The 27250-nt window shown below is 39.0% G+C and overlaps 1 protein-coding gene across 1 annotated transcript in view; it reads right to left on the reverse strand.

The window, feature by feature from the left end:
• Positions 1 to 22604, reverse strand: part of LOC105875674 (cytochrome P450 2C18-like) — a 36791-nt gene extending 14187 nt beyond the window's left edge. The window contains exons 1-5 of the mRNA XM_076009958.1: positions 22286 to 22604; positions 20553 to 20715; positions 20235 to 20384; positions 10070 to 10230; positions 8403 to 8579 (exon numbers count right to left, since the gene is read on the reverse strand). Coding sequence (XP_075866073.1) covers positions 8403 to 8579; positions 10070 to 10230; positions 20235 to 20384; positions 20553 to 20715; positions 22286 to 22453 — 819 coding nt within the window. The 5' untranslated portion in view covers positions 22454 to 22604. The remainder of the gene's footprint in view (positions 1 to 8402; positions 8580 to 10069; positions 10231 to 20234; positions 20385 to 20552; positions 20716 to 22285) is intronic.
• Positions 22605 to 27250: the final 4646 nt, after the last annotated feature.

Genomic DNA, 27250 nt, shown 5'->3' on the forward strand with positions numbered 1-27250 from the left:
CCAGAGCATCCCTGCAAGAAAGAAAGATTTTAGAAGAACATGAAATAAAATAAAATAAACAGGCAGACAAATATAGATCAGACGAGGGTTGAAAGGAAGGTGTCTGAAAATACAGGACACTCCATGCAAAGAAGTTTCAGAGGAGAACTGGAAGGATAAAGGCCCCCAAGAGGCTTGGACACCAGTGACAAGTGTAGGTGGAACAGTTAAATTTCCCCTCGCTTGTATCTTGGACTGCTGGTGGGCTCCTGAGTGGTTGGAGAGACCTGTCAACATCAGCTCAGAGACAGCCACTGCCAGTGAGTTGTGAGCCTCCTGTGGACAGGTCCTAGACGCCCAGCTCCTTCAGGGCACTTCCTGGCCTGCAGACCAGAGCTGATAGGCAGGCAACATATTGTTTTATTCCCCCCTTCACCTTTCCTATACGTGGTTTCCAAGAGAGATAATTTAGTCACCACCAAGAACCATTTGCAGGGAATGGGATGTTTCCTTTTGGGGCCCTACAAAAGACTAAGGAGTACTCAGACTGTGAGCTCCTTACAGTTGAAGCCAGGGTAGTTGTATTATTTTGTTACCAGCAGTGCTAACCTGAATGTGACCTGGTTACTTTGGAAATGCGGGAACTTATATGAATATACTGTACAATAAAATGGAGGCTGATTCCTGGGATTCTGAAAGAAAAAAAAGCTCTCCCAGATGCTCCTTGCCTGGTGAATCCAGGAACACAGCGCACATCCTGAGGTGGAGAGACATTGATCCAACCTGGACACCCTGTGGGTGACCTGAGAGCAGCACTCTTCTCCCTGGCAGAGCCAGGGATTGATCTCCAGTGCTCAGGGGACAGGCCTGCACATCAAATCCAATACAGCCTGATATCGAATACATTGCCCCAGGGCACAGAAGAGATACTTGTCAACAAACCTATTCATGTGTGTGTGCCTTCATGGGCATATCACCCTGATTGAGGGGCAACCCTCCTACCATGGAAGGCCGTGTGCTCAGCCTAGGCTGGGAAACTGGGCAGGGAACCTCCTGGTCCACATCACAGCCAGGGGAGATTCTCTAGCTTCAGGTCCTACCTGCTGACAGATGCCCAGGAGAAACTTCTCAATAAGGGAGAGTGGAAAGGAGCAAGGCCTGCTTGAGACTGCAGATCTCAGAGAGCCCCACCATCATAGAGAGACCTTTTGGCTGAGTGGGGCCATTTCAAACACTCCCTGGCAGCTTTGCCCAAAAGCATAGAACAGACTGTTGACCCCTGCTACAGCATTTGTGAACCTTGAGGGCAGGCTGACCAAACCCAGCTCTACCCAGACTCACTCACCAACCTGCCACCACTGAGGTGGAGAATAAGGACACACCTGGAAGTCCCAGGGTCCCTCCCACCACCTGAGACACTAGAGTACCTCCCAGAGGAACAAGAGCTGGTTACAGGACGCCCCCCCCCCAAAAAAAAAAACCCTACAGCCTGTAACTCCCAGCAAGTGCCACCTATTGACAGGGAGGCCATTCTGCACACACTTTAACTATGTCTACAGACTCATCATAAAGAGTGTGGTCGATTCTCATTCACACAACCAACTGGCTCAGAGACTAAACAGGGCATATCGTTATCCAATTGAAAATCTAAAGGTAAGAAGCAACAGCTGATCCAGATGGGAAGAAATCAGCAAAAGACCTCTGGAAGAATTAAGATTCAAATGCAAAGCACAGTTCCAAAGGGGAATACTAGCTCTCTAGCAAGAACATGAACCAAATTCAGAACACTAAAATGGCAAAAGAAGAATTACAAGCATGGATTGTAAGAAAAATCAATTATATGCAAGAAAAAACAAGTAACCAACACAAAGAAAAAACAAAACAAAACAAAAATCCAGGACCAGGAAGAAAAATTCACTAAAGAAATAGAAATATTAAAGAAAAATCAAACCAAACTCCTAAAAATGAAGAATTTCTTCAAAGAATTACAAAATACAGTGGAAAGCCTCAAGAACAGGTTAGCTCAAATGGAAGAAAGAATCTCACAGATGGAAGATAACATCTTTCAATTAAGTAAGTCAGTCACAGAGATAGAGCAGAGAAATAAGAGAAAAGAGCAAAGCCTACAAGAAATGTGGGATTATGTGAAGAGGCCTAACAATAGAATCATATGCATCCCTTAGGTTGAAGAAGAAAATACACAAGAGTTGGATAAGCTATTTAAAGATATAATAGAGAAAAATTTCCCAGGCCTTGTTAAAAATGTAGACATCCATTACCAAGAAGCTCATAAGGACTCCAAAAGAAAGCAGGCATAGCAGTTCTGATTTCTGATAACTTAGTCTTCAAATCAACAAAAGTAAATGAAAAACAAAGATGGTCACTATATAATTGCATAGGGTACAATTTAACAAGAAGACATAACAATTCTAAATATTTATGCACCCAACTCAGGTGCACCCAGATTCTTAAACCAAATCCTACTTGATCCAAACAAAATAATAAAAAGCAACACCATAATAGCCAGAGACTTCAACTCCCCTTGACAGAACAGGACAGATCCTCAAAACACGAAATTAACAAAGAAACAATGAACTTAAGCAGAACTCTAGAACAAATGGGTCTGACTGACATTTACAGAACATTCTACCCAAAAACCACTGAATATACAACCCTCTCATCAGCTCATGGGGCATTCTATAAGATTGACCATATCCTAGACCACAAAGCATATCTCAAAAAATTTTAAAAAATAGAAATTATACCATGTATCTTCTCAGACCACAGTGGAATAAAATTAGAAATCAACTCCAACAGAAATTCGTAAATCTACATAAAGTCATGGAAAATAAACAACTTTCTGCAGAATGATTATTTCATAAATGAGGAAATCAAGATGAAAATAAAAGAATTCTTGGAACAAGAATGACAAGGGAGACTTAAGTTATCAAAATATGTGGGACACAGCTAAACAGTCATCAGAGGAAAACTTATATCCCTAAATGCCTACATCCAAAGACAAAAAGAACACAAATAAACAATCTAATAAATCACCTCAGAGAACTGGAACAGAAGGAGCTAACTAATGCTCCAAAATCAGCAGAATGAAAGAAATAAAAAAGATCACAGCAGAACTAAATGAAATTGATTTTTTAAAGCTATATGAAAGATTAAGAAAACAAAAAGTTGGTTCTTTGAAAAAATAACCAAAATCACATGCTTATGGCTAGATTAATGACATGCAGAAAAGAAACAATTCTAATAAGGTCCATCACAAATGAAAAAGTAGAAAATACAATTGATGTCACGGAATTACAAAATGTCATCTATGAATAGTATAAAAACCTCTATGCACATAAACTAGAAAATGTAGAGGAAGTGGAAAATTCTTAGAAACACACAGCATCTCCCGGCTCAATCAGGAAGAAATAGAATTCCTGAACAGACCAATATCAAGCACTGAAATTGAAACAGCAATGAAAAACATTCCTAAAAACAAAGTCCTGGACCAGATGGTTTCACACCAAAACCAAGAAAGGACACAACAAAAAAAAGGAAACTACAGCCTAATATCCCTTATGAATATAGATGCAAAAATTCTCAAAAAATCCTAGCAAATGAAATTCAGGTACTTATCAAAAAAATAATCTATCTCTACCAAGTGGGCTAATCCCAGAGATGCAGGGATAGTTCAACATAGCCAAATCTATAAATGTAAATAACCATATAAATAGAAACAAAAACAAAGACCATATGATCCTTTCAATAGACACACAGAAAGCATTCGACCAAATTCAACACCATTTTAAGGCAAGAATGCTAAACAAAATAGGCATACACAGGAATTACCTAAAAATTATACAAGCCATATACAACAAACCCAGAGACAACATCATACTGAATGGGGAAAAATTGAAAGTATGCCCACTTAGAACCAGAACCAGACAAGGTTGTCCTCTACCACTACTTCTATTCAACATAGTGCTGGAGGTCCTAACCAAAGCAATCAGACAAGAGAAGCAAATCAAGGGCATCCAAATGGAGGCCAAAGAGTTCAAATTATTGCTCTTTGCTGACAATATGATCTTATATCAAGAAAACCCCAAATATTCTGCCATGGAACTACTGGAATTAATAAACAAATTCAGCAAAGTCTCAGGTTACAAAATCAATTACAGAAATCAGTAGCATTCCTATATGCAACGAACAGTCAAACTGAGAAACAAATCAAAGACTCAATATCTTTCATAATAGTAACAAAGTAAATAAAGTATCTAGGGATATGTTTAACTAAGGAGGTAAAAGACCTCTATAGGGAGAACTATGAAACAAGACAGAAGGAAATAGCAGAGGGTGTAAAATGGTGGAACACTATATCATGCTGACTGGTCAGCAGAATCAACATTATAAAATGGCTTACTACCCAAAGTCATCTACAGATTCAATGCAATTCCTATTAAAATATCAATATCATTTTTTATAGATACAGAAGAAAAAATTCTACACTTTTTGTAGAACAAGACAAGACCCCGTAGAGCAAAAGCAACCTTAAGCAAAAAGAACAAATTGGGAGGCATCAATTTACCAGACTTTTAACTATACTACAAGTCTATAGTAACTAAAACAGCATGGTTATGGCACAAGAACAGAGACACAGACCAATATAATAGAACTGAGAACCTAGATATAAAACCATCCTCATATAGCCATCTACTCTTTGACAAAGCAGACAAAAACATAAACTGAGGAAAAGAATCCTTATTCAATGAATGGTGCTAGGAAAACTGGATAGCCACATGTTGAAGACTGAAACAAGATCCATACTGTTCACTCTCACAAAAATCAACTCATGGTGAATAACAGAGTTAAACCTCAGGTGTGAAAATATAAGGATTCTAGGAGAAAATGTTGGAAAAACTCTTATAGACATTAGCCTAGGCAAAGAATTTGTAAAGAAGACCCCAAAAGCAATCATAACAACAACAAAAATAAATAAATGGGACCTGATCAAATTAAAAAGCCTCTGCACAGCCAAAGAAGCTGTCACAGGAGCAAACAGACAACCTTCAGAATGGGAGAAAATATTTACATGTTAGAATCCAGTAACAGGCTGAAAACTAGAATCTATATAGAACTCAGGAAAATCAGCAAGAAAAAAATCAAACAACCGTATCGAAAAGTTGCTTAAGGTCATGAACAGAAACTATTCAAGAGAAGATAGAATAATGGCTAACAAACATGAAAAAAATGCTCAACATCTCTAATCATCAGAGAAATGCAAATTAAAACCAGAATGAGATATCACTTATCTCTAGTGAGAATGGCCTCCTCAAAGGGTCCTAGCACAATAAATGTAGACATGGTTGTGGAGAGAGAGGAACACTCATACACTGTTGGTGGCACTGCATACTAGTACAACTACTGGTAAAAACAATATGGAGATAGCTCAAAGACATACTAGTAGAACCACCATTGGACCCAGCAATTCCATTACTGAGCATCTACCAAAAAGAATAAAAGATATTCTTAAAAAAGACATCTGCACTTGAATATTTATAGCAGCACACACAATTGCAAAGATGTGGAAACAACCCAACTGTTCATCAATACATGAGTGGACTCATAAAATGTGGTATATGCATACCATGGAGTTTTATTCAGCCACAAAAAAATGGTGATATAGTACCTCTTATATTATCCTGGATAGAGCTGGAACACATTCTACTAAGTAAAGTATCCCAAGAACGGAAAAACAAACACCACATGTACTCACAATCAAATTGTTTTTAATTGATCAGCACTTAAGTGAAAATATAGTAATAACATTCATCAGGTGTAGGGCAGGTAGGAGAGGGAAGGAGGGTTTGGGTATATACACACCTAATGGGTGTGATGCGCACCATCTGAGGGATGGACATGCTTGAAGCTCTGACTTGGGGTGGATGGAGGAGACAAGGACAATATATGTAACCTTAACATTTGTACCCCCACAATATGCTGGAAAAAATGAATAAATAAATAAATGAATAAAGACAGAGAGTAATGTCACCCAAATGGCTAATTAGATACCCCTAGCATTCATCCTGTTCTCAAAGATAGCCAAAACAATGAGGATACAACTACATTTTAATGAAAATAACTAAAAGAGACAGCAAGAGCACATCAAAGGAATAACAGAAACACTGAAACTCAGTATAAACATATAGAGGATAGAAAGAAACACTAGGCCTCCACAACCACATTCCTCAAGTGGGATCAGCTGGAAATCAGGAGGAACTTATATCCCTACAATAAAAAGGTAAGCAAGAGTATCCCAGCAATCCCCAATCAACATTTTGAACACTTACAGGCCTCAACACTGGGGACTCCTACAGTCTTCACAGGCATGAAACTCAACTGAGGGAGTTCCCTGGAGTCCACATAGCTGTGCTAACCACAGAGAAGGAGCTGAAACTGCCCTACTCTCTGTGTTCTGCATGTCTATTGTGTTACACTATCTTGGAACTGGAACAAAAGCTGTAGGGGATCTTGCTCCAGGGATACGCAGCCATGGATCCCCTTCATCCCTAAGGCTAAGCCACTGTCAAACCACCCTCATATGGTGGCCTGACAACCCCAAGCAAAACTCAAACAGCTGTTACACCCTTCCTTGAGGGCCAAGCAGAGGTGAGTATCTCCACCTACCTCTCTCCAACCTCCAGACAGGAGAAGAAACTGTGTACTCCCACCAGGTAAACACTTTGGAACCTTTGTGAAACTGCTCCAAAAACTCCTACCAGTTGATGCTGTGCCCTGCCCTACAGGACTTTAACTGAAGGTATATCCTCAAACTACAGCCTGCAGGCCACATGTCACCCACTGAGGAAATTTATCACACCCTCCGGGTGTTTTTGCCGCCACTGCCTGTCCTGCGTAGCAGCTTACTTGTCCCAGGCCCACAGTGCACACTCTCCAATGGTCTGAGGGACAGTGAACTGGCCCCCTGTTTAAAAAGTTTGAGGTCCCCTGGCAGTCAAGGAAACAGTGCAATGGTGGTGCCATTTCATATAACCTTCCAAGCTGCTGCTGCATCCCATCACCCTGTGCCAGAGCAGAGGGAATGCCAGGCACCTAGGGAAATGGTGCCTTGGCTACCCAGAGCAGTCATACCCCTCTGTGCCTGAACTAAGGCAGTACCCTGCCTTCCAGGAAAACAATACCTTTCCTTCTCAGAAAAGTCACACTGCCCTGATGCCTAAATTGAAAAAGCAACCTGCATCCAGGAAATGGTGCCTTGACTACCAAGAGCACTCATATACCCCACGCTTAAGTCAAAGTGGTACCCTACAGGGGTGAATTTTCTTATTGTTTTTAACTTTTGACAGTTTGACTATCATGTACCATGGAGATGTTTTGGGGTTGTATGTACTTGGAGATCTCTGAGCTTCCTGTAACTGGATGTGTACATCTAATTGGTAGATGAAAGTTTTCATCTATTATTTAATTTAATAGGCTTGGGCTCTCTTCTAGAACACCCAATACTCAAATATGCAATTGCTTTACGATATCCTATATGTAACATAATTTTCATTCATTCTTTTTTGGTCATCTGCCTTTATTTTTGTCTATCTGGGTTATTTCAAAAACTTGAGTTAAAGTTTGAATTTTTTTCTTCAGATGAGAAATATATTGGAGGAGTGAGAGAAATTGGCTGACTAAAGACATCAATCCTCAGATTATCTCACAACAAAGAAAAACTTTCAGGTGAAAAAGCATAGCCCAGGTAGAATGAGGAAAGAGAGCCAGAATGTACTGAATATTCAATAGGAAGAAGTTGCAGAGCAGAACAAAAAGGAGCAAGATTTTGGCCCCAAGGAATCGGTAGTCCCACATAAAGTGTAGGTGGGAGTTTATAACTTTCCTCTGCTCATATTTGTAGCAGGCTGTTGGCTTCCCAACTGTCAGCAAGCCCCCCTACCCTGATGAGCCCAGGAAATGCTGCCATTGGCAAATTGAGAATTCCTTAAGTACAGACTACCCAGCTGCCAGCCCACATGGGGCTGCTTCCCCCACCATAGTCTCGAGCCCAGATGGCAGGCTCCATACTGCTGGTGCATCCATTGTGTGCCTCTATCCTGTCCAGGGTATCTCCTTGTCACTGGATCCCACGCAAATATTCCCAGGCACGCACGTGGACTGTGATAACCACAAAGGTCATGGGAAGTACAGGAGAGCTACAGAATTCCCAGAATTCTGACTCGTAGGGTGGGCTGCCCCTAGAGAATGGGAAAGTACCTTGAGCCACATAGCTTTTGGAGACAGAGGGAAGTGGAACACATGCTCTCCTCCACCCGAGAGACCATGGCTTGTGATGCCAATTTCTCTTTACCAACCTTGAGGAGACGTGTCTGCAGAGTGGAGTCCATATGTTCTTAACATCTTACCTGCTCCATTTTGATCAGGAAACAATCAATAAAGTCTCGAGGGTTGTTAACATCCAATGATTCTTGGTGTTCTTTTACTTTCTCCAAAATATAACTTTTTACAAAAGCAGCATTGTCAAATATTTCTTTAAGGGTCGCTGGGAAATAATCGATGAGAGCAGGGAAATTATTGTAGATCTAAAAGACAATCAATAATTTATTGAATAAAAAATACTAATTGGCCGGGCGCAGTAGATCACGCCTGTAATCCTAGCTCTCTGGGAGGCTGAGGCGGGTGGATTGCTCGAGGTCATGAGTTCGAAACCAGCCTGAGCAAGAGCGAGACCCCGTCTCTATTATAAATAGAAAGAAATTAATTGGCCAACTAATATATATAAAAAAAATTAGCCGGGCTTGGTGGTGCATGCCTGTAGTCCCATCTACTCGGGAGGCTGAGGCAGCAGGATTGCTTGAGCCCAGGAGTTTGAGGTTGCTGTGAGCTTGGCTGATGCCACGACACTCACTCTAGTCTGGGCATCAAAGCGAGACTCTGTCTCAAAAAACAAAAACTAATTGAACACATATGCCATAATTGAAGCCCTGGTTAGAAATTATAGTTATTAAAATGAACATATGGTGTCCATCTTGAGGGAGAAATTTTTATTGTGCATGTATAGTAATTCTCAATGTTAGGGAATGATTCAAGGGAGAAAATACTCACCAGGGAATCAAATATGATAATTATTTCCTAGACTTATACATACTTTTTATAATGTAACGGCATCTTTTTGTTGTTTCATTTTTATACCAATTATACCCCACAACCTTGAAACATAAGATGGAATGAATTATTATAATTCACATGTTGTAGAGGACAACACATTTTAAGTGAGTTTGGGCAATTTGGTTGAGAGCACAAAAACTAGTCCCTGCTTTATTTGTTTCTATCAAATAGCCTCAGAAGGGAATCTTTATTTTTAGAAGCAGTGGGGGCTCAAATATACCTTGAAACCAACTGTGCACCAGAGCAGTTACATGAGTTCTCTAAGATCACACAATTATTATTTAGACAGAGTGTGGGATATGCCAATTCAGCACATGGTAAAATTGTAAAGGTTATCTCTGGTTCATACACCATAACACTAACCATTTTGTCACTTCTAACCTAGATACCTTGTTGGCTAGGCACCTGAGGCACCAAACATCACTACCCTATGCAGTATTATTTCCTAGAAGTTTTTGGCAGAGTATTTCTATGGTCCTACAGATTCTCTTTCCTTGAGAAGATTTTATCTCACTAATTAGCCTATTTCTGACAGGTAATATGACAAAAAAATCTAGAAGTATTAACTGGTAGACAAGCATTGTGGGTAACAAGCATTCAGAAAGGGCTTGGATGTTCATTGAGTGAAGTAGGCATACTTTGAACAGTTAACAAAGTACTTTATAAAAAAAGGACCTTGGGTTTAATAGAAAACTCACTTTATAGGAAGTTAATGGGCTTGAAATCCTGCCCTATTACTAGCCATTAATCTCTTGTGTGTAATATAAAGAGCTCAGCCATCTTTCTCAGGTGTTTTCCGTGACTTTCTTGGCAAAATAGTGGTATTGAAACATGCACTTCACAGCTTGGTCCTCAGAGAAAAGAGAGTAACTGGTTTTTTAGGAGAAAAGGATCATGGTCTCACCTGTATCCATGGGGAGCTGATTATCTTGGTATTCAAATGTACTTTTTCCATCAACTTAAGAAAATGCTCATCTTTATAATCAGAACGATTCTGGAAAATAATGGAGCAAATCACGTTGCAAGGAGCACAGCTCAGGATAAAAGTGGGATCACAGGGTGAGGCTAAAAAATTGGAAACAATTTTAAAATACATTAAAACATAACTATGAAACAATTGGTCTTTGTTAATAGGTAAAGGTAATTTAAAATTTTTAAGGAATATCTGAAATACAAATTCCCTTAACAGTGAAAAAGAATTCAGCATGCATTAAATCAACATATCACTTTGACTTTATTTTTTAAACCTTTTTTTTATTTTAGTGTATTATGGGGGTACAAGTGTTAAGGTTACTTATATTGCCCATGCTCCCCTCCCCCCTCAAGTAAGAGCTTCAAGCGTATCACTTTGACTTTAAACCTAAGTTTGCCATTATAACCTAGATGGTTAAATAATGGTTTTGCAAATACTCAACTCTCATCTACTGCCTTTGTTTATACCCTTTTAAATCAAGGTGTCTGTCATTTTCGAAAGAAGGAAAAGACATTATTCCAAAACCTAATAATTCAAGTCTTCAGTGCAGAATCACATCTATCTGCAAAACTTGTTGACAATAAAGCACTGAGATAGAAAGGGAGAGAATAGGTGGGGAACTGGAAACTTTTTATATATAATATTAGCTGAAAGAATCATGTATTGAACCAATGGAGAGGTACCAACGAGAGAGAAATTGAGGATGAATTCATGTATTTTGAGAAACAGTGTAAAAAGCAGAATGCATCAATGTCACATGAGAAGAAAAACTAATAAAAACAATCAGTAAGTGTAAGATGAATGTTTTTGTCACAAAAGTAATAAAATGAGAATTTTTTATTTGAAATATAAATCCTTGGTAAGGAAAACAACAAAAGATAAATTTATAAATGCAGATATTTTTCTTATTTCAAATTTTTAAAAAATGTTTCTTCTTTAAGAAATAACTATCAACTCCAATCATCCTGAAAACTTAAGTTGTGAGGAAAGTTGCTATTTTTTAGATTCTGAGATGTTCCATATAGCCATCAATAGTATACAGTATGTTTTAAGAAATTTTTTATATTACATATCAGGTGTCTTAAGTTACAAATAACATATGCTTAAGAAATTTTAAAATTTGATAATCAGTTAGGTCAAGTCTGTCGTTTTACAGGTAAGGAAATTAAATTATAGGAAAGGTTTTCTTTTTTTCCTGAGAGATCTCCAAAATGAAATTCTTATAATCAAATGACCAATACACTTTATATGTAAGTAGCTCTTAAATTTACATCTATAGATGCAAAATAAGGGTTATTTGAATCAAAACTGTTCTGAATAAATGGTAGGACACTGAACAACAGGAAACTTCTTGAGTTAGCTATGCCAGGCTCCTTTACATATTATAGGGCTCTAAGCTTTAGGAAAAGTTTTATTTAGTCTAGCAGGTAGAAGGTAATTTGAGAAGCCTTCAGGATTTTGTTTGTGTGTGTATAATAATTTTCATTTTTTTAATTTGCTATAGTTGGAAGAGAGTATTTTTAAAAGTAATTTATAATCCAAGCTAATAATCAGATTCATCATGACAAGAAATTCATAAGTTAGTAGAATTGGCAGTGGCAGGAAAATAATTACCACAAATTTCTAATCCAAAATCAAATTAAATATGGGGAAAAAATAAGTTTACCTCTAAACAGAGCCGAATTACACTTAAGAAAGTCAGGGTAAAGAGTCAAATGATAGTAGTCAAAGTCTAGCTAAATAAATCATTTTATAAATGGGTATATTTTTACTTTGCAGAATTATACTATAGCATGTTTACTCAAAATACATAATTTAATATGGTAATGTTTAACAAGAAATAGGGGACAGATACAAGATTGTAGATGAGAAAAACCACTAGCCATAGTGGTTTTTGGCAAAAAAGATTTTAGTGGCAAAAGTGGCAAAAAAGACAGATTTTAGAAGAACATCAAAGATAAATAAGCAGACAAACATAGATTGGATGTGGGTTGGAAGGAAGGGTACCTGAGACTATAGGAGACTCCATGGGAAGAAGTTGCAGAGGAGAACTGGAAGGACAAAGGCCTCCAAGAGGGTTGGAGACCAGTGACAAGGGTAGGTGGCACAGTTAACTTTCCCCTTCCTTGCATCTCGGACTGCTGGTGGGTTTTTGGGCAGTTTGAGAGACCTGCTAACACCATCCCAGAAAGAGCTGCTGGCAATGAGCAGTGAGCCTCTTGCAGATGGGGCACCAGGCTTCCAGCTCCCTTGGGGTACCTCCCAGTGCACAGACCTGAGCCGATCCTCAGGCACCATATTTCTTGATTCTCTCCTTCCCCTTCTCTACCCGTGGGTGCTCAAGAGACAATTTAGTCATCACATGGAGACATCTCTAGGGAACAGGATCTTTCCTTTTGGGGCCCTAAAGACAGGGAGGTACTCAGATTGTGAGCTCCCTACCCACCAGCCCACCCAGGTGCTTCTGGCCTGGTGACTCCAGCAGAACAGGGCATTTATTAACACTGGGAGACATCAACCTAGCTTGGGCACCCCATGGGTGACTTAGGACTGGCACTCTTCTCCCTGATGGGGTCAGGGATTGAACTCTGGGGCCCAGGGATCAGGCCTCTAGACCAGATTATGTACACCCCAGGTCTCAATCACATTGGCCCAGGTCACAGAGGAGATATTTATGAACAAGCCTACTAAGATGTGTATCCTTTCAGGAGCATATCAGTGTGCTTGAGGGACACCCCTTTTCCCATAGGAAGGCTTTGTGCCCAACCTAGGCTGGAAATCTGGGCAAGGAACCACCTGACCCACATCACAACCAAGGGAGATCCACTGGCTTGAGGTCCTGCCTCCTGAGAGAGGGCCAGGAGAAACTGCAGAATAGAGGGAAGTGGAAAGGAGCAAGCCCTGCTCAAGACTGCAGCTCTTGAACAGCCCCACCCCCACACATGCTTTTCATTTGAGAGGGGCCATCTCAACCCCTCCCTGGCAGCTTTGCCCAGAAGCAGAGAACAGACCTTTGGTCCCTGCTATCAGAATTAGTGGTGCTTAAGGGCAGGCTTACCCAACCCAGCTCCACTCCGACTCACTCCTCGACCTGTCCCCACTGAGATAGAGAAAAAGTACACACCTGGAAGTCCCAGGGCCCCACCCACCACCTGAGGCAAAAGAATGCCTCTCCAGAGGAACAAGAGCTTATTATAGGACCCCAAAACAAAACTGTAGCCTGCTCCTCACAGTAAGCGCCACCTACTGACAGGGAGGTCATTCTTCACACCATTTTACTGCATCTACTGACACATCATACAGGTCGTGGTCGAATCTTACCCACAAACACCACCTACTGGCTCAGAGAATAAACAGGGCATGTCATTATCCAAACGAAAAACTAAAGGTAAGAAGCAACAACTGATCCACATGGGAAGGAATCAGCAAAAGAACTCTGGAAGTATGAAGAATCAAATGGAAAACACACCCCCAAAGAGGAACAACAGCTCTCTAGAAATGCAAATTAACCAAAGTCAGAATACTGAAATGATAAAAGAAGAAGTTTGAACATGGATTCTAAGAAAACTCAATGACGTGTAAGAAAAAATGGATAACCAACACAAAGAAAACACACAAAACAAATCCAGGACCTGGAAGAAAAATTCACTAAATAAATTGAAATATTAAAGAAAAATCAAACCAAATGCCTGGAAATAAAGAATCTATTCAGGGAACTACAAAACACAGTGTAAAGCCTCAAGAACAGGGTAGATCAAACAGAAGAATGAATCTTAGATATTAAAGATAACACCTTTCAATTAAATAAGTCAGTCATAGAGATAGAGCAGAGTAATAAGAGAAAAGAGCAAAGACTACAAGAAATGTGGGATTATGTGAAGAAACCTAATGTGAGAGTTACAGACATCCCTGAAGTGGAAGAAGAAAACACCAAAGTTTGGATAAGCTATTTGAAGATATAATAGAGGAAAATTTCCCAGGCCTTGCTAAAAATCTAGACATCCAGGTACAAGAAACCCTAAGGCCCCCTGGCATATTCAATGCAAACAGGAAGACACCATGACATGCAGTCATCAGACTGACCAAAATATCCACTAAAGAGCCCCTTATACAAGCTGCAAGGCTAAAGAAACAAGTAACATACAAAGGAAAGTTCATCTGAATAATGTTAGACTTCTGAACTGAAACCTTACAAGCAAGAAGACACTGGGGCCCTATTGTCACTCTTAAAACAGAATAATGCCCAGCCTAGAATCTCATCCCTGCAAAACTAAGTTTTCTGTATGAAGGAGAAATAAAGACATTTTCAGATAAGCAAAGACTGAGGGAATTCACCAAGACAAGACCAGCCCTCCAAGAAGTACCCAAAACAGAGTTACACATGGATAAGCACAATAAACACTCATGAATGTAAAGCCACTCAAAAGCTAAAGATCAAAGGCCAGATACCACAATGGCTCAAGAGACAAAACAAAGCAAAAAAGCTAAACCCAACAGAATGAACAGAAATCTGCCCCACCTTAATTCTCTCAATAAATGTGAATGGTTTGAATGCCCCACTCAAAAGCCATAGGTTGGCTGAATGAATAAAAAAATAGAGGCCAACTATTTGCTGTATTCAGTAAATACGTCTAACCTGCAAGGATGCATTTAGACTAAAGGTAAAGGGGTGGAAAACAATATTTCAAGCAAACAGAAGCCAAAAGACAGCTGGCTTGGTGGTTGTGATTTCACATAATTTAGCTTTTAAATCAAAAAAAGTAATGAAAGACAAAAAGGGTCACTATTAATTGTGAAGAGTACATCAAGAAGACATAACGATTCTAAATGCGTATGCACCCAACTTAGGTATACTCAGATTCATAAAGCAAACTATTTGATCTAATCAAATTGATAAACAACAACACCATAATAGTCAGAGATTTCAACACTCCACTTACAGAACAGGACATATTCTCCAAACATAAAATTACCAAAGAAATAATGGATGTAAACAGGACTCTAGAACAAATGGGCCTAACTGATATTTACAGAACATTCTACCCCAAAACCACTGAATATACATTCTTCTCATCAGTTCATGGGATATTCTGTAAGATTGATCATATTATAGGACATAAAGCATGTCTCAAAAAAACTTTTAAAAATAAAATTATACCATGTATCTTCTCAGATCACCATGGAATAAAAGTAGAAATCAACTCTAATAAAAACTCTTATACACAAAGTTGTGGAACCTAAACAACCTTATGCTGAACAACAACTTTATAAACTAGGAAATCAAAAAATTCTTTGAATCAAATGACAAAGGAGACACATGTTATCAAAATCTGTGGGACACAGCTAAAGCAGTCTTGAACGGAAAGTTTATATTCATAAATGCCTATATCCAAAAGTCTAAAAGATCTCAAATAGACAACCTAATGAATCAACTCAGAGACCTGGAAAAAGAAGAACACACCAACTCTAAACCTAGCAGAAGAAGTGAGATCAATAAGATCAAATCAGCACTAAATGAAATTGACAACAGGAAAACTATACAGAAGATTAATACAACAAAAATTTGGTTTTTTGACAAAATAAACAATATTGATGCACCTTTGGCTAGACTATCAAAAAGCAGAAAAGAAAAATCTCTAATAAGCTCCATCAGGAAAATAAAGGAGAAATCACAACAGATGCCACAGAGATACAAGACATAATTTATGAATACTACAAAAATCTTTATGTACACAAACTGGAAAATGTGGAGGAAATAGACAAATTCTTAGAAACACACAGCTTCCCTAGGCTCAACCAGGAAGAAATAGAATTCCTGAACAGACTAATATCAAGTACTGTAATTGAAAGAGTGATGAAAAACCTTCCTAAAAGAAAAGTCCCACACCAAATGGTTTCACACCCGAATTTTACCACACCTACAAAGAAGAACTGGGGCCTACCCTGAAGCAATTATTCCACAACATTGAGAAGGATGTAATCCACCCCAACACATTTTATGAAGCCAACATAACCCTGATACCAAAATCAGGAAAGAACACAACAAAAAAAGAAAACTACAGACCAATATCCCTTATGAATATAGATGCAGAAATTCTCAACACAATCCTAACTAACTGAACCTAGGTGCTTATCAAGACAATAACCCATCATGACCAACTGGGCTTCATCTCAGAGCTGCAGGGATGGTTCAATATATGCAAATCTATAATCACCTAAACAGAAGCTAAAACAAAGACCATATGATCCTCTCAATAGATGAAGAAAAAGCATTTGACAAAATTCAACACCCTTTATGAAAAGAATGCTTAACAAACTAGGCATAGATTGGGCTTGCCTGAAAATAATGCAAGCCATATGTGACAAACCCACAGCCAACATCATACTGCATGGGGAAAAATGGAAAGGATTCCCACTTAGAACTGGAACAAGACAAGGTTGCCCACTATCTCCACTTCTATTCAACATAGTGCTGAAAATCCTTGCTATAGCAATCAGACAAAAGAGCAAAGTAAGGGCATCCACATAGGGGCAGAAGAGATCAAACTCTCACTCTTTCCTGATGATATGATATTATACCTTGAAAACCCTAAGGATTCAACCAATAGATTTCTTGAATTGATAAATAAATTCAGTAAAGTCTCAGGATACAAAATCAATACACGCAAATCAGAGGCATTCATATATGCCAATAACAGCCAAACTGATAACCAAATCAAAGACTCAATTCCCTTCACAATAGCAACAAAGAAAATAAAGTACCTAGGAATATATTTAACTAAGGAGGTAAAAGACCTCTACAGGGAGAACTATGAAACACTGAGGAAGTAAATAGAAGAGGGCATAAACAGATAGAAAATCATACCATGCTCATGGATTGGCAGAATCAACATTGTTAAAATGTCTATATTACCCAAGTGATCTACAGAGTCAATGCAATCCCTATTAAAATACCATCATCATTTTTTACAGATACAGAAAAAATAATTTTATGCTTCATATGGAACCAGAAAGACCCTGTATAGCAAAAGCAATCCTAGGCAATAAAAACAAAATAGGAGATATCAATTTACCAGACTTCAAACTATACTACAAGGCTATAGTGACTAAAACAGCTTGGTACTTGCACATGAACAAGGACATTGACCAGTGGAATAGAACAGATGGATATAAAACCATCCTAATATAGCTGTCTAATCTTTGACAAAGTGGACAAAAACATACACCGGAGGAAAGAATCCTTATTCAATAAATGGTACTGGGAAAACTGGATAACCACATATAGAAAACTGAAACAGGATCCACACTTTCACCTCTCACAAAAATCAACTCATGCTGGATAACAGACTTAAGGTGTGAAACTATTAGAATTCTAGAGGAAAACCATGTAAATACTCTTCTAGACACTGGTATAGGCAAAGAATTTATGAATAAGACCCAAAGATAATCACAGCAGCAACAAAAATAAATAAATGGGACCTGATCGAATTAAAAAGCTTCTGTACAGCCAAAGAAACTGTCACGAGAGCAAACAGACAGCCTACAGAAAGGGAGAAAATGTTTGCAAGCTACACATCCTATAAAAGGCAGATAGCTAGAATCTATTTAGAACTCAGGAAAATCAGCAAAAAAATAAAATCAAACAACCCTATCCAAAAGTTGACAAAGAGCATGAACAGAAATTTTTCAAAAGAAGATAGAATAATGGCCAACAAACATATGAAAACATACTGAACAACTATAATCATCAGGGAAAAGCAAATCAAAACCACTATAAGATGTCACTTATCTCCAGTGAGAATAGCCTTTATCAAAAAGTCCCAAAATGTTGGCATGGACGTGAAGAGATAGGAACCCTCATTTACCTCTGGTGGGACTCCAAACTAGTACAACCTCAGTGGAAAGCAATATTGAGATACCTTAAAGCGATACAAATAGATCTATCATTTGATCCAGCACTCCCATGACTGGGAGTACCAAAAGAACAAAAGAAATCCTATAGAAAGATATCTGCACTCGAATGTTTATAGCAGCACAATTCACAATTGTGAAGATGTGGAAACAACCAAAGTCTCCATCAATACATGAGTAGATTAATAAAATGTGATATATGTATACGATGGAGTACTATTCAGCTATAAGAAACAGTGGTGATATATGCGCCTTGTATTTTCCTGGATAGAGTTGGAACCCATTCTACTAAGTGAAGTATCCGAAGAATAGAAAAATGAGCACCACATGTACTCACCAGCAAACTGGTTTCACCAAGCAACACCTACGTGCACATATAGGAATAACATTTACTGGGCATCAGGCAGATGGGAGGGAGGACAAGGGGATGGGTATATACATACATAATGAGCACCATGCACACCATCTGGGGGATGGACACACTTGAAGCTCTGACTATGGGGGGCCTGAGGGGCCAAGGCAACCTACATAACCTAAACATTTGTACCCCCATTATATGCTGAAATATAAAAAATAAATAATTAATGCTGACATTTCTAAATAGTGTAGTGGTTATAGAGAAATAATAATTGATAAAAATTATACTAAGTTACACCTAAGCAATTAAAACTATACATATGCCCATCACTATCCAGAAATATAGCATGGCCTGGAAAGAAACCCACAGATATGTCAGTGAGGCTGACTGTACAAACATAGTGCAGTCCAGGGAAAGCACAGGTCACATGATTCACAATCCATAAGGGTCCAGTGGTGTCATTCCTATGATCTCTATTTGCCAAGTACTCTCTGGTGAAATGTTCTGGAGGAGGTAACTCACATTTATGCTATGGGGAAAACATTGCTCTTTAATTCATTATGAAAATGAACTCAAAGCCTGTATTCAGGATTTCCGATTTGAAAACAAAGAAACAATGTTTGGGAGACAATGGGATTTGTTAGGTAGGGATGAAGGTATGCAGGTGGCAGGCAGGTGGTTAGACGTGCAAGTGGCAGGGAAGGCAATAGGGGGTTGTAGTCAAGGGCCAAGGATCAGGACCAATAAAAACAGAGAAAAGACACCACAACAAAAACAACTTGAGGTTGGGGACTTTTCCCAACTGCAGCATGTGCAGAAGCTAGGAGCTTATGACCAAATGTGTCCTTTCCCTCACTGATACAGTAAAACTCAGACCTTCTAGTGCCATGACAGTTTGAGAGCCAGACATACAAGGACAGAAAATGGGAGGGTACATGATTCTGAGAATCCCCACCCACTTCCCAAGAAGACATGAATATGCCATCCCAAACTTAACATATTAGGGAGTATCATAAAGGACAGACCCTAAGCCTGGGATAACACTGTTCCTTATTGGATCAGTCCTCTCTCTACTGACCTTAAGAGTGTACTATAGTTTCCTTCCTTCCTGCCTTTCTTTCTTTCTTTCTTTCTTTCTTTCTTTCTTTCTTTCTTTCTTTCTTTCTTTCTTTCTTTCTTTCTTTCTTTTGACAGAGTCTCACTTTGATGCCCAAGCTAGAGTGAGTGCCGTGGCGTCAGCCCAGCTCACAGCAACCTCAAACTCCTGGGCTCAAGCAATCCTGCTGCCTCAGCCTCCCGAGTAGCTGGGACTACAGGCATGCGCCACCATGCCCAACTAATTTTTTCTATATATATTAGTTGGCAAATTAATTTCTTTCTATTTTTTAGTAGAGACGGGCCTCACTCTTGCTCTGGCTGGTTTTGAACTCCTGACCTCGAGTAATCCGACCACTTTGGCCTCCCAGAGTGCTAGGATTACAGGCGTGAGCCACCGCATCAGGCCTAAGAGTATACTATACTTTCTATACTCTGTCTTTAAACTCCAGGTCATCTCCACTCACAGGGACAGACCCGAACAATTCTCAAAAATCACAGCTGACATGATTAAGTGATCTTTTATGGCCATGCTGTATGCGCAATCATGCCTGTACACACAGCACAGATGCACACAAGCTCCCTGGGCTCTCCACTTCAAACATCCTCCACCGCAGGGCTGACAACAAGGACCCATAATGAAAGATCTGGCTACTCCTAAATGTTTCCCAGGACATCATTAGAGAAGATAGTAGTCTGCTAAGGTCAGTGATACAGAGTAGAGTCACCCACCCTCAGTTTTTCTCAACTCCTCCACAAGGCAGAGGGCCTCCTCTTGGACACGTTCCTCAATGCTCCTCTTCCCCATCCCGAAATTCCGCAGGGTCATGAGGGTGAAGCGCCGAATCTCCTTCCATCTATCTCCATTGCTGAAAATGATTCCTACCAGAATGGGAAACAAAAACTAGGAGGGAAATCCCAGGCAAGGAGGGAGCTGACACTCCACAGCCATGTGGGAGGCTAAGCTCTGCCCTAGGAGCTCTTTAAGACTCTGTTGGCCATCCTCCCCACCCCCTTTACCACTGCTGACTCAGGCACAGGCCCACCTACCAAGCCCTTTATTAATTCTTTCAGCCACTGGGAAATGGCCTCTTCCAGAAAACGCCTCTCCATGATCAATCAGGGCTTCCTTCACCGCCTCATATCCATGCAGCACCACAGCGGGCTTCGTGCCAAGATACACAGTGAACACCGGGCCGTACACTTTTGAGAACTAAGAAAGAAAATATGGAAAATAGCAGATGAAGTCATTTCTTCCATATATATTGTGCCTAATCAGGGCTGATGTTATCATTATATTGTTAATGTTTTTATTATGCCACACACAGCTTCAAATATTTCTGAATTTTATGAATAAATATGATGGTGATTGTTACAGCTTCCACTTACAAATGGACCATGTTATGCGAGACTTTGGACCAGCCAATTTGTACACAGAGTACAATTAATCCTCACATCAACACATTCAGCAAGTTTATTTGGTCTGTTTTAAACTAGAAACAGAGTTCAGAGAATTCCAAATTCATTTCCAGTGTTCCACAACTAATATAAAAAAGACCAAATTTGAAATTTTGCTTATTTGAATGCTGATGCTTGAGCAAATTTAGCACCCACATGTCCACTTTGAGACCAATACCCTCCTGCCTATTTCAGGATCACCTCTGAAGGTCTTCTCGTGGGGATCCTGACCACACAGCCATGTGATAAACATTAGAGAGCTATATTTTTAAAAGCCACCCCAAGTGATTCTAATGCCCACCCAAGTTTGAGACCTGCTGGTATTGCTAACCCAGAGAGAGTGCAAACCACAGAGGCAGCCCCAGAATGTGTGACATCTCCTGGAAGAACAATTTCTTCCATCTACCAGCATTCTTGGCCATGAACAGAAGCTTTGTGCAGAATTGAATTGAATCTGGCACCACCAATTTGGCTTTGACTGATTTCTTCTTTCTTTCATTCATTTCCTGAACACATATTTCCTTGACATAAAATGATTTCCAGGCATAAAATGATTCTTCAGAGAAGTTAAACTTTCATGACTATTCTAAATAAAACACATGGTGGCAAGGCACGGTGGTTCATGTCTGTAATGCTAGCATTCTGGGAAGCCGAGGAGGAGGAATCGTTTGAGATAAGGAGTTCCAGACCAGCTTGAGCAAGATTGAGGCCCTGTTTCTACTAAAACTAGAAAGAAATTGTCTGGAAAACTAAAAATATATAGAAAGAATTAGCCAGGCATTATGGTGCATGCCTGTATTCCCAGCTACTTGGGAGGCTGAGGCAGGAGGATCTCTTGAGCCCAGGAGTTTGAGGTTGCTGTGAGGTAGGCTGACACCGTGGCACTCTAGTCCAGGCAACAGAGCGAGACTCTGTCTCAAACAAACAAATAAATAAATAAATAAAACAAAACATATGGCCAATAGAGTAGATGACTCACTGAATGAAATCTCTAATCACACACTTCCCTTACTATTTACCTTGATACAAAAATCAAAGCAAATGGCTACAAAACAAAGAAGGGACACAGAACTCCAAAATTTTGCCACTTTATCATTTTGATTCTATTACACAAAGTCCTAAATGTTTCTCTCCTCACAAAGTACATTATTTCATTTCACTATTTCTGGCAATGACAGACTGGAAAAGGCAAGAGAAACGTTGAAGTATTTTGCTGCACAATGATCCACTCTGATAGTGTGCCTCTGGGAATATATTTTATCTAAAAATAGGGGTGAGTTTACTTACCAATTGCAAGCCACTGGAGGAGTGTAAAACATACTTACATTGGTAAAGGATTTGCCAATGTCCTTAGCATCCACCTGCAGGATATTTCCAATAATTGGGAGAGGAGTTGGGCCAGGAGGGAACTTCCCTCTCCCAGGGCTGTGTCTCCAGAGGAAGAGGAGAAGCAAACAGGAGAGACAGAGCACCAGAACCACAGCTGGGTCCATTGCAGCCTTCTCTTCTTACCAAGACAACTGTGAGCTTGGACTCCAAGGCTTTTATAACACTCCCTGCTAATGCGGTGTGTGGCCAATCAGTTAGATGCACTTTATGCTCTCTTTTGAGTGGAATTTGGCCTATTGATAGAGATAAAAATAAAATGTTCTTTGGCTTGTTCTCCTTTACTGTAGTACCCTCCCTGTAGATTCTGGCTTAATTCTACTATGTTGGGGTCCAGGTATTGGTAGTTAAAACAAATAAAACAAGTGGTTCCGAGGTGCAGCCATGATTGAGAAATACTAAAGTAAATGATTTGCTCTAAAAAATTACTCAAAATACTGGAGGGATAGACTAATGAAAAGTTATGGCTCTGAGAGAAATCAATGTATTCTATGCCTTGTATATAAAAAAATGATATAATGTTTTATCAAAGATTAGCGGACTTTATCCTTGATAATGAAATCATTTCAAATAGTTAATATGCTCTGCTAGCCATAGAACAGCCTAAAGATAAAATAGCTAACATAACTCATATACCTTGAATGAGGAAACATACATCGAGTAATTGGCTCAGCAAATGTATGTTTTTAACCTTAAACTCTCTTTTAAAAACCACTTGAAAGCAAGAGTTATTAATATAATTTTTTACTTTCAAATGAAGAAAGAGAGGCTTTGGGAGAATAGGAGATCTGCCAGTTCTCACAGCTCACAGGTGGTAGAAATGTTATTTGAGCTAAGACCTTCCTGATTTCCGTTGTGGTGCATTATTATTTAAACCAGAGCTGCCTTGAGAACAATTTTAGGAAAACAAAACACACCGGCAAACATTTGTTATTCTGAGTGTACACCACATAGACTCTGCTAGGAATGCAACAGGCTTCACATGAAATTGAAGTCTCTTATTTGACTCCAAGGATAACAGGACCAGAGGTGCTTAAGGGAAGAAATAAAAGATAGCGTTCTTACCCTCTCCATCATAGCAAAGATAAAAGTTACTCAGTGCAACTTACAGAAGAACAATCTCAGACATTTAGTGGGAAGGGCTTGAGAAACTATGACATCTTCACTTTCCAGTCCCCTTCCAGACACAGCTACTTCTGGCATTTTGGTCTGTCATTTTCAGAAATAATAGAATGAAATAATGCACAGCAAGGAAGAGAAATTACAGACAGAACAGTGCTTTGGGCGCAATAAAGGTTGGGAGGTAAGGAAATCATTACATGCACCCACACCACAGACCCACCACAAAGTTCAGACCTGAACAAGAGCTGACATTCAGTGCTTAAGAGAATCTAAATACAACCAGAATGATATATATTACCAGATCACAAATGACAATGTTTTTGCAAAGGCATGTTCTGTAAAGATAGCATCATGTTTGTTCTAAAATGACTAGTGCAGTTATTTCCAGCTCTTTTATTAAGAAAAATATGTCAAGACTCAGTTGCAAAAGCAATCACAACAGCAACAAAAATAAATAAATGGGATCTGATCAAATTAAAGCGCTTTTGCACAGCCAAGGAAACTATCATTAGAGCAAATAGACAACCTACAGAAGGGAGGAAATATTTGCTCTCCACACATATGATAAAGGGCTGGTAACAAGAATCTATCTAGAGCTTAAAAAAATGAACAAGAAAAAATCAAACAACCCCATCAATAAATAGGCAAAATAAATGAACAGAAACTTTTCCTAAGAAGACAGAATAATGACCAGCAAACATATAAAAGAATGCTCAACCTCTCTAATCATTAGAGAAATGCAAATCAGAACCACAATGAGATATCACCTAACCCAAGATTTCTATCAAGAAATCTTGATAGAAATCTTTCTATCTTGATTTCTATCAAGAAATCCCCAAACAACAAATGCTGGCGAGGATGTGGAAAGACAGGAACACTCTTACACTGCTGGTGGGACTGCAAATTAGTGCAACTTCTGTGGAAAAGAATTTGGAGATACCTCAAAGAACTAAAAATAGAAATACCATTCAATCTGGCAGTAGCACTATTAGGCATCTACTCAAAAGAACAAAAGACAATTCTGTAATAAAGACACCTGCAACCAAATGTTTATGGCAGCACAATTAACTATTGCAAGGATGTGGAAACAACCCAAGTGCCTGTCAATTCATGAGTTGATTATTAAAATGTGGCATATATATATACAATGAAATACTAGTCAATTATAAGAAACGACAGTGATCTAGCACCTCTTTTATTTTCCTGGATTGAGCTTGAGCCCATTATCCAAAGTGAGGTATAACAAGATCGGAAGAATAGGCTCCACGTGTACTCACCATCAAATTTGCACTAACTGATCAACATTATGGTACCCACAAAATAGGAATATTCTCCAGGGATTAGGGGGTTTGGGGGGATAAACTCACAACTAATGGACATGGAGAGCATTGTACAGGAGAAGGGCAAGCCTCTAACCCTTGCTTGGGTGAGGCAAAGACATAAAATGTAACCAAAATGTTTGTACTCCCATAATTTCCTGAAATAAAAATAAAAATTAAAAAAGCAATTAGAAGCAAAAAGTACAAATCTGGAGGCATCACATTACCTGACTTCAAATGACACTACAAGACTATAGCAACACAAACAGCATGGTACTGGGATAAAAGTAGACACAGAGACTGACAGAAGATAATAAAAAATCCAGGAATAAAATCATATATCTATGACCAACTGATCTTTCACAAAGCAGACAGAAACATGCACTGGAGAAACGGCACCCTGTTCAATAAATGATGCCAGGAAATTTGATAGCCATATTCAGAAGAGTGAAATAGGACTCATATTTTCACCATATACAAAAATTAATTCAAGATGAATTACAGACTTAAATGTAAGGCATGAAATAATAAAAAATCTAGAATAACATCGGAAAAACTCTCCCACACACAGGAGAAATTAAGTTTTCTCGACTCCAGAGACACAGTTTCATAGGTCATGTTTACAGGGACTTTGAAATTTACAGAGAATTTTCATACCTACAGTATCCCTTTTGATTTTCTCAATTACCCTTTCCTCAAGGTAAAATTATTGCCATTTGAGGGATGAGGAAGTTTGGCCTTAGAAATTCAGTTGCTTGACCAAGGGCACACAGATTGCAGGTGATAGATCTAAGGCTGGAATCTGTATCCCCTGACTCTTGCATGCTTCCTCCAAGCAAGAAATTCAATACAACCAGATTCAACAACATTTACTTACTGTGTACTCTTACTCAGTATTTCGTGATTCAGCCTAACCAGTGACCTTCAAATAAACATTGAGTCAATAATTACAGCACAGATGGATTAAAATGAGGGTCAGAGATTGGTTTTGTAACCGTTAGCACTGAGTGTGTTTTGTCTTGGTGAACCCTTTATCTGGGACAAAGAGAAGCAGTTATTTTACTGCTAGACTCATGCAGCTATGGGCTCTAAAACAATCACACTAGTTTATTTTGGATGAAATGAACTCATTGTCTCTCTTAAAAGCAATCATTTTATTTCTTGAGAAATGGGTCCCTGTTCTGTTTCTCCAAAAGGAGAAATGCTGAGGCTCCTTCAGGCTTTTTTTCTTTATACAGTGAAAGAATCATAGATACTGGGGACAGAAGGGACCTCAGAGATCCACTAGGCTAAACCCTACTTTATTTTTCAGAATGAGCAATTGGTGACCCAGTGAAGTTAAGTGTCATCAATGCAGGGATGAGACCGTGTTCTATAATAAAATGTAGGTTTCAATTCCCAGTTCAGTGATTCCCACAGCAAAGGGATTTCCCATCAGTGCCCAAATGGATGGTCAAGGGGCATCTGATTTAAGCCTCCACAATGACAGAGTATTGCAGACCTCAGCTTGGGTAGAAGTATGAACTAAAACAATTTCTTTTTAAGTAAAAATTTCCACTGGAGCATAATATACATGGAGAAATTGTGCACATCCGAAACATATAGCTCAAGTCATCACAAAATGAAAATGTCTGTGTAATCAACACACAGATTAAAAAAAACAACAATTTTTCCAGGCCCCAGAAGCCCCCTTGTGTCCCCTCCTCCTCACTAAATTCCCCCTCTCTAGATATATTCAGTATCAGAACATAGGCTAGTTTTGCCTGGTTATGAACTTAATATAAATGGAAACATACAGTATTTTTTTAGTATCTAGTTTTTCCACTTAATATTGTGTTTCTGAGGTACATTTATGTTGTTTCATATAGAAGGGAAACAATGCTTTCTTTATAGTGTTTTACAAATATTTCTGAACTTATTTTCTTCAATGTATTGTTATCAACATATGTGTTGACTCCTGTTTGTAGCTGTTGTCAACAGCGCTGTGATTATTCTAATACATTGTTATCCCAATGAAAGGATTTCTGTTCAGTACACCTATAAGCATAATTGCTAGACATGCATGTGTACTATTTCATTAACTACTGCCAAAGAATTGTCCAAATGGCTTAATCAATTTGTAATTTTACTATGAGAGTGCCAGCTGCTTCACATTCTTGACACGACTTAGTGCATTCAATCTTTTTTCATTTTAACCATTTTGTGAGTATGCAATAATATCTCCTTGTATTTCTTTCTTTTTCTTTTTTCTTTTTTTTTTTTCGGCATATTATGGGGGTACAGATTTTAAGGTTTCAATAAATGCCCATTTCCCCCCCTCCCCCCAAAAGTCTGAGTCTCCAGCATGACCATCTCCCAGATGGTGCACATCTCACTCATTATGTATGTATATACCCGACCCCGACCCCCTTCCACCTGCCCAATACCCTATTACTGTAGTACCTATGTGACCACTTAGGTGCT

This window comes from Microcebus murinus, chromosome 14 (assembly GCF_040939455.1).
Source record: "Microcebus murinus isolate Inina chromosome 14, M.murinus_Inina_mat1.0, whole genome shotgun sequence".
Taxonomy (NCBI): Eukaryota; Metazoa; Chordata; class Mammalia; order Primates; family Cheirogaleidae; genus Microcebus; species Microcebus murinus.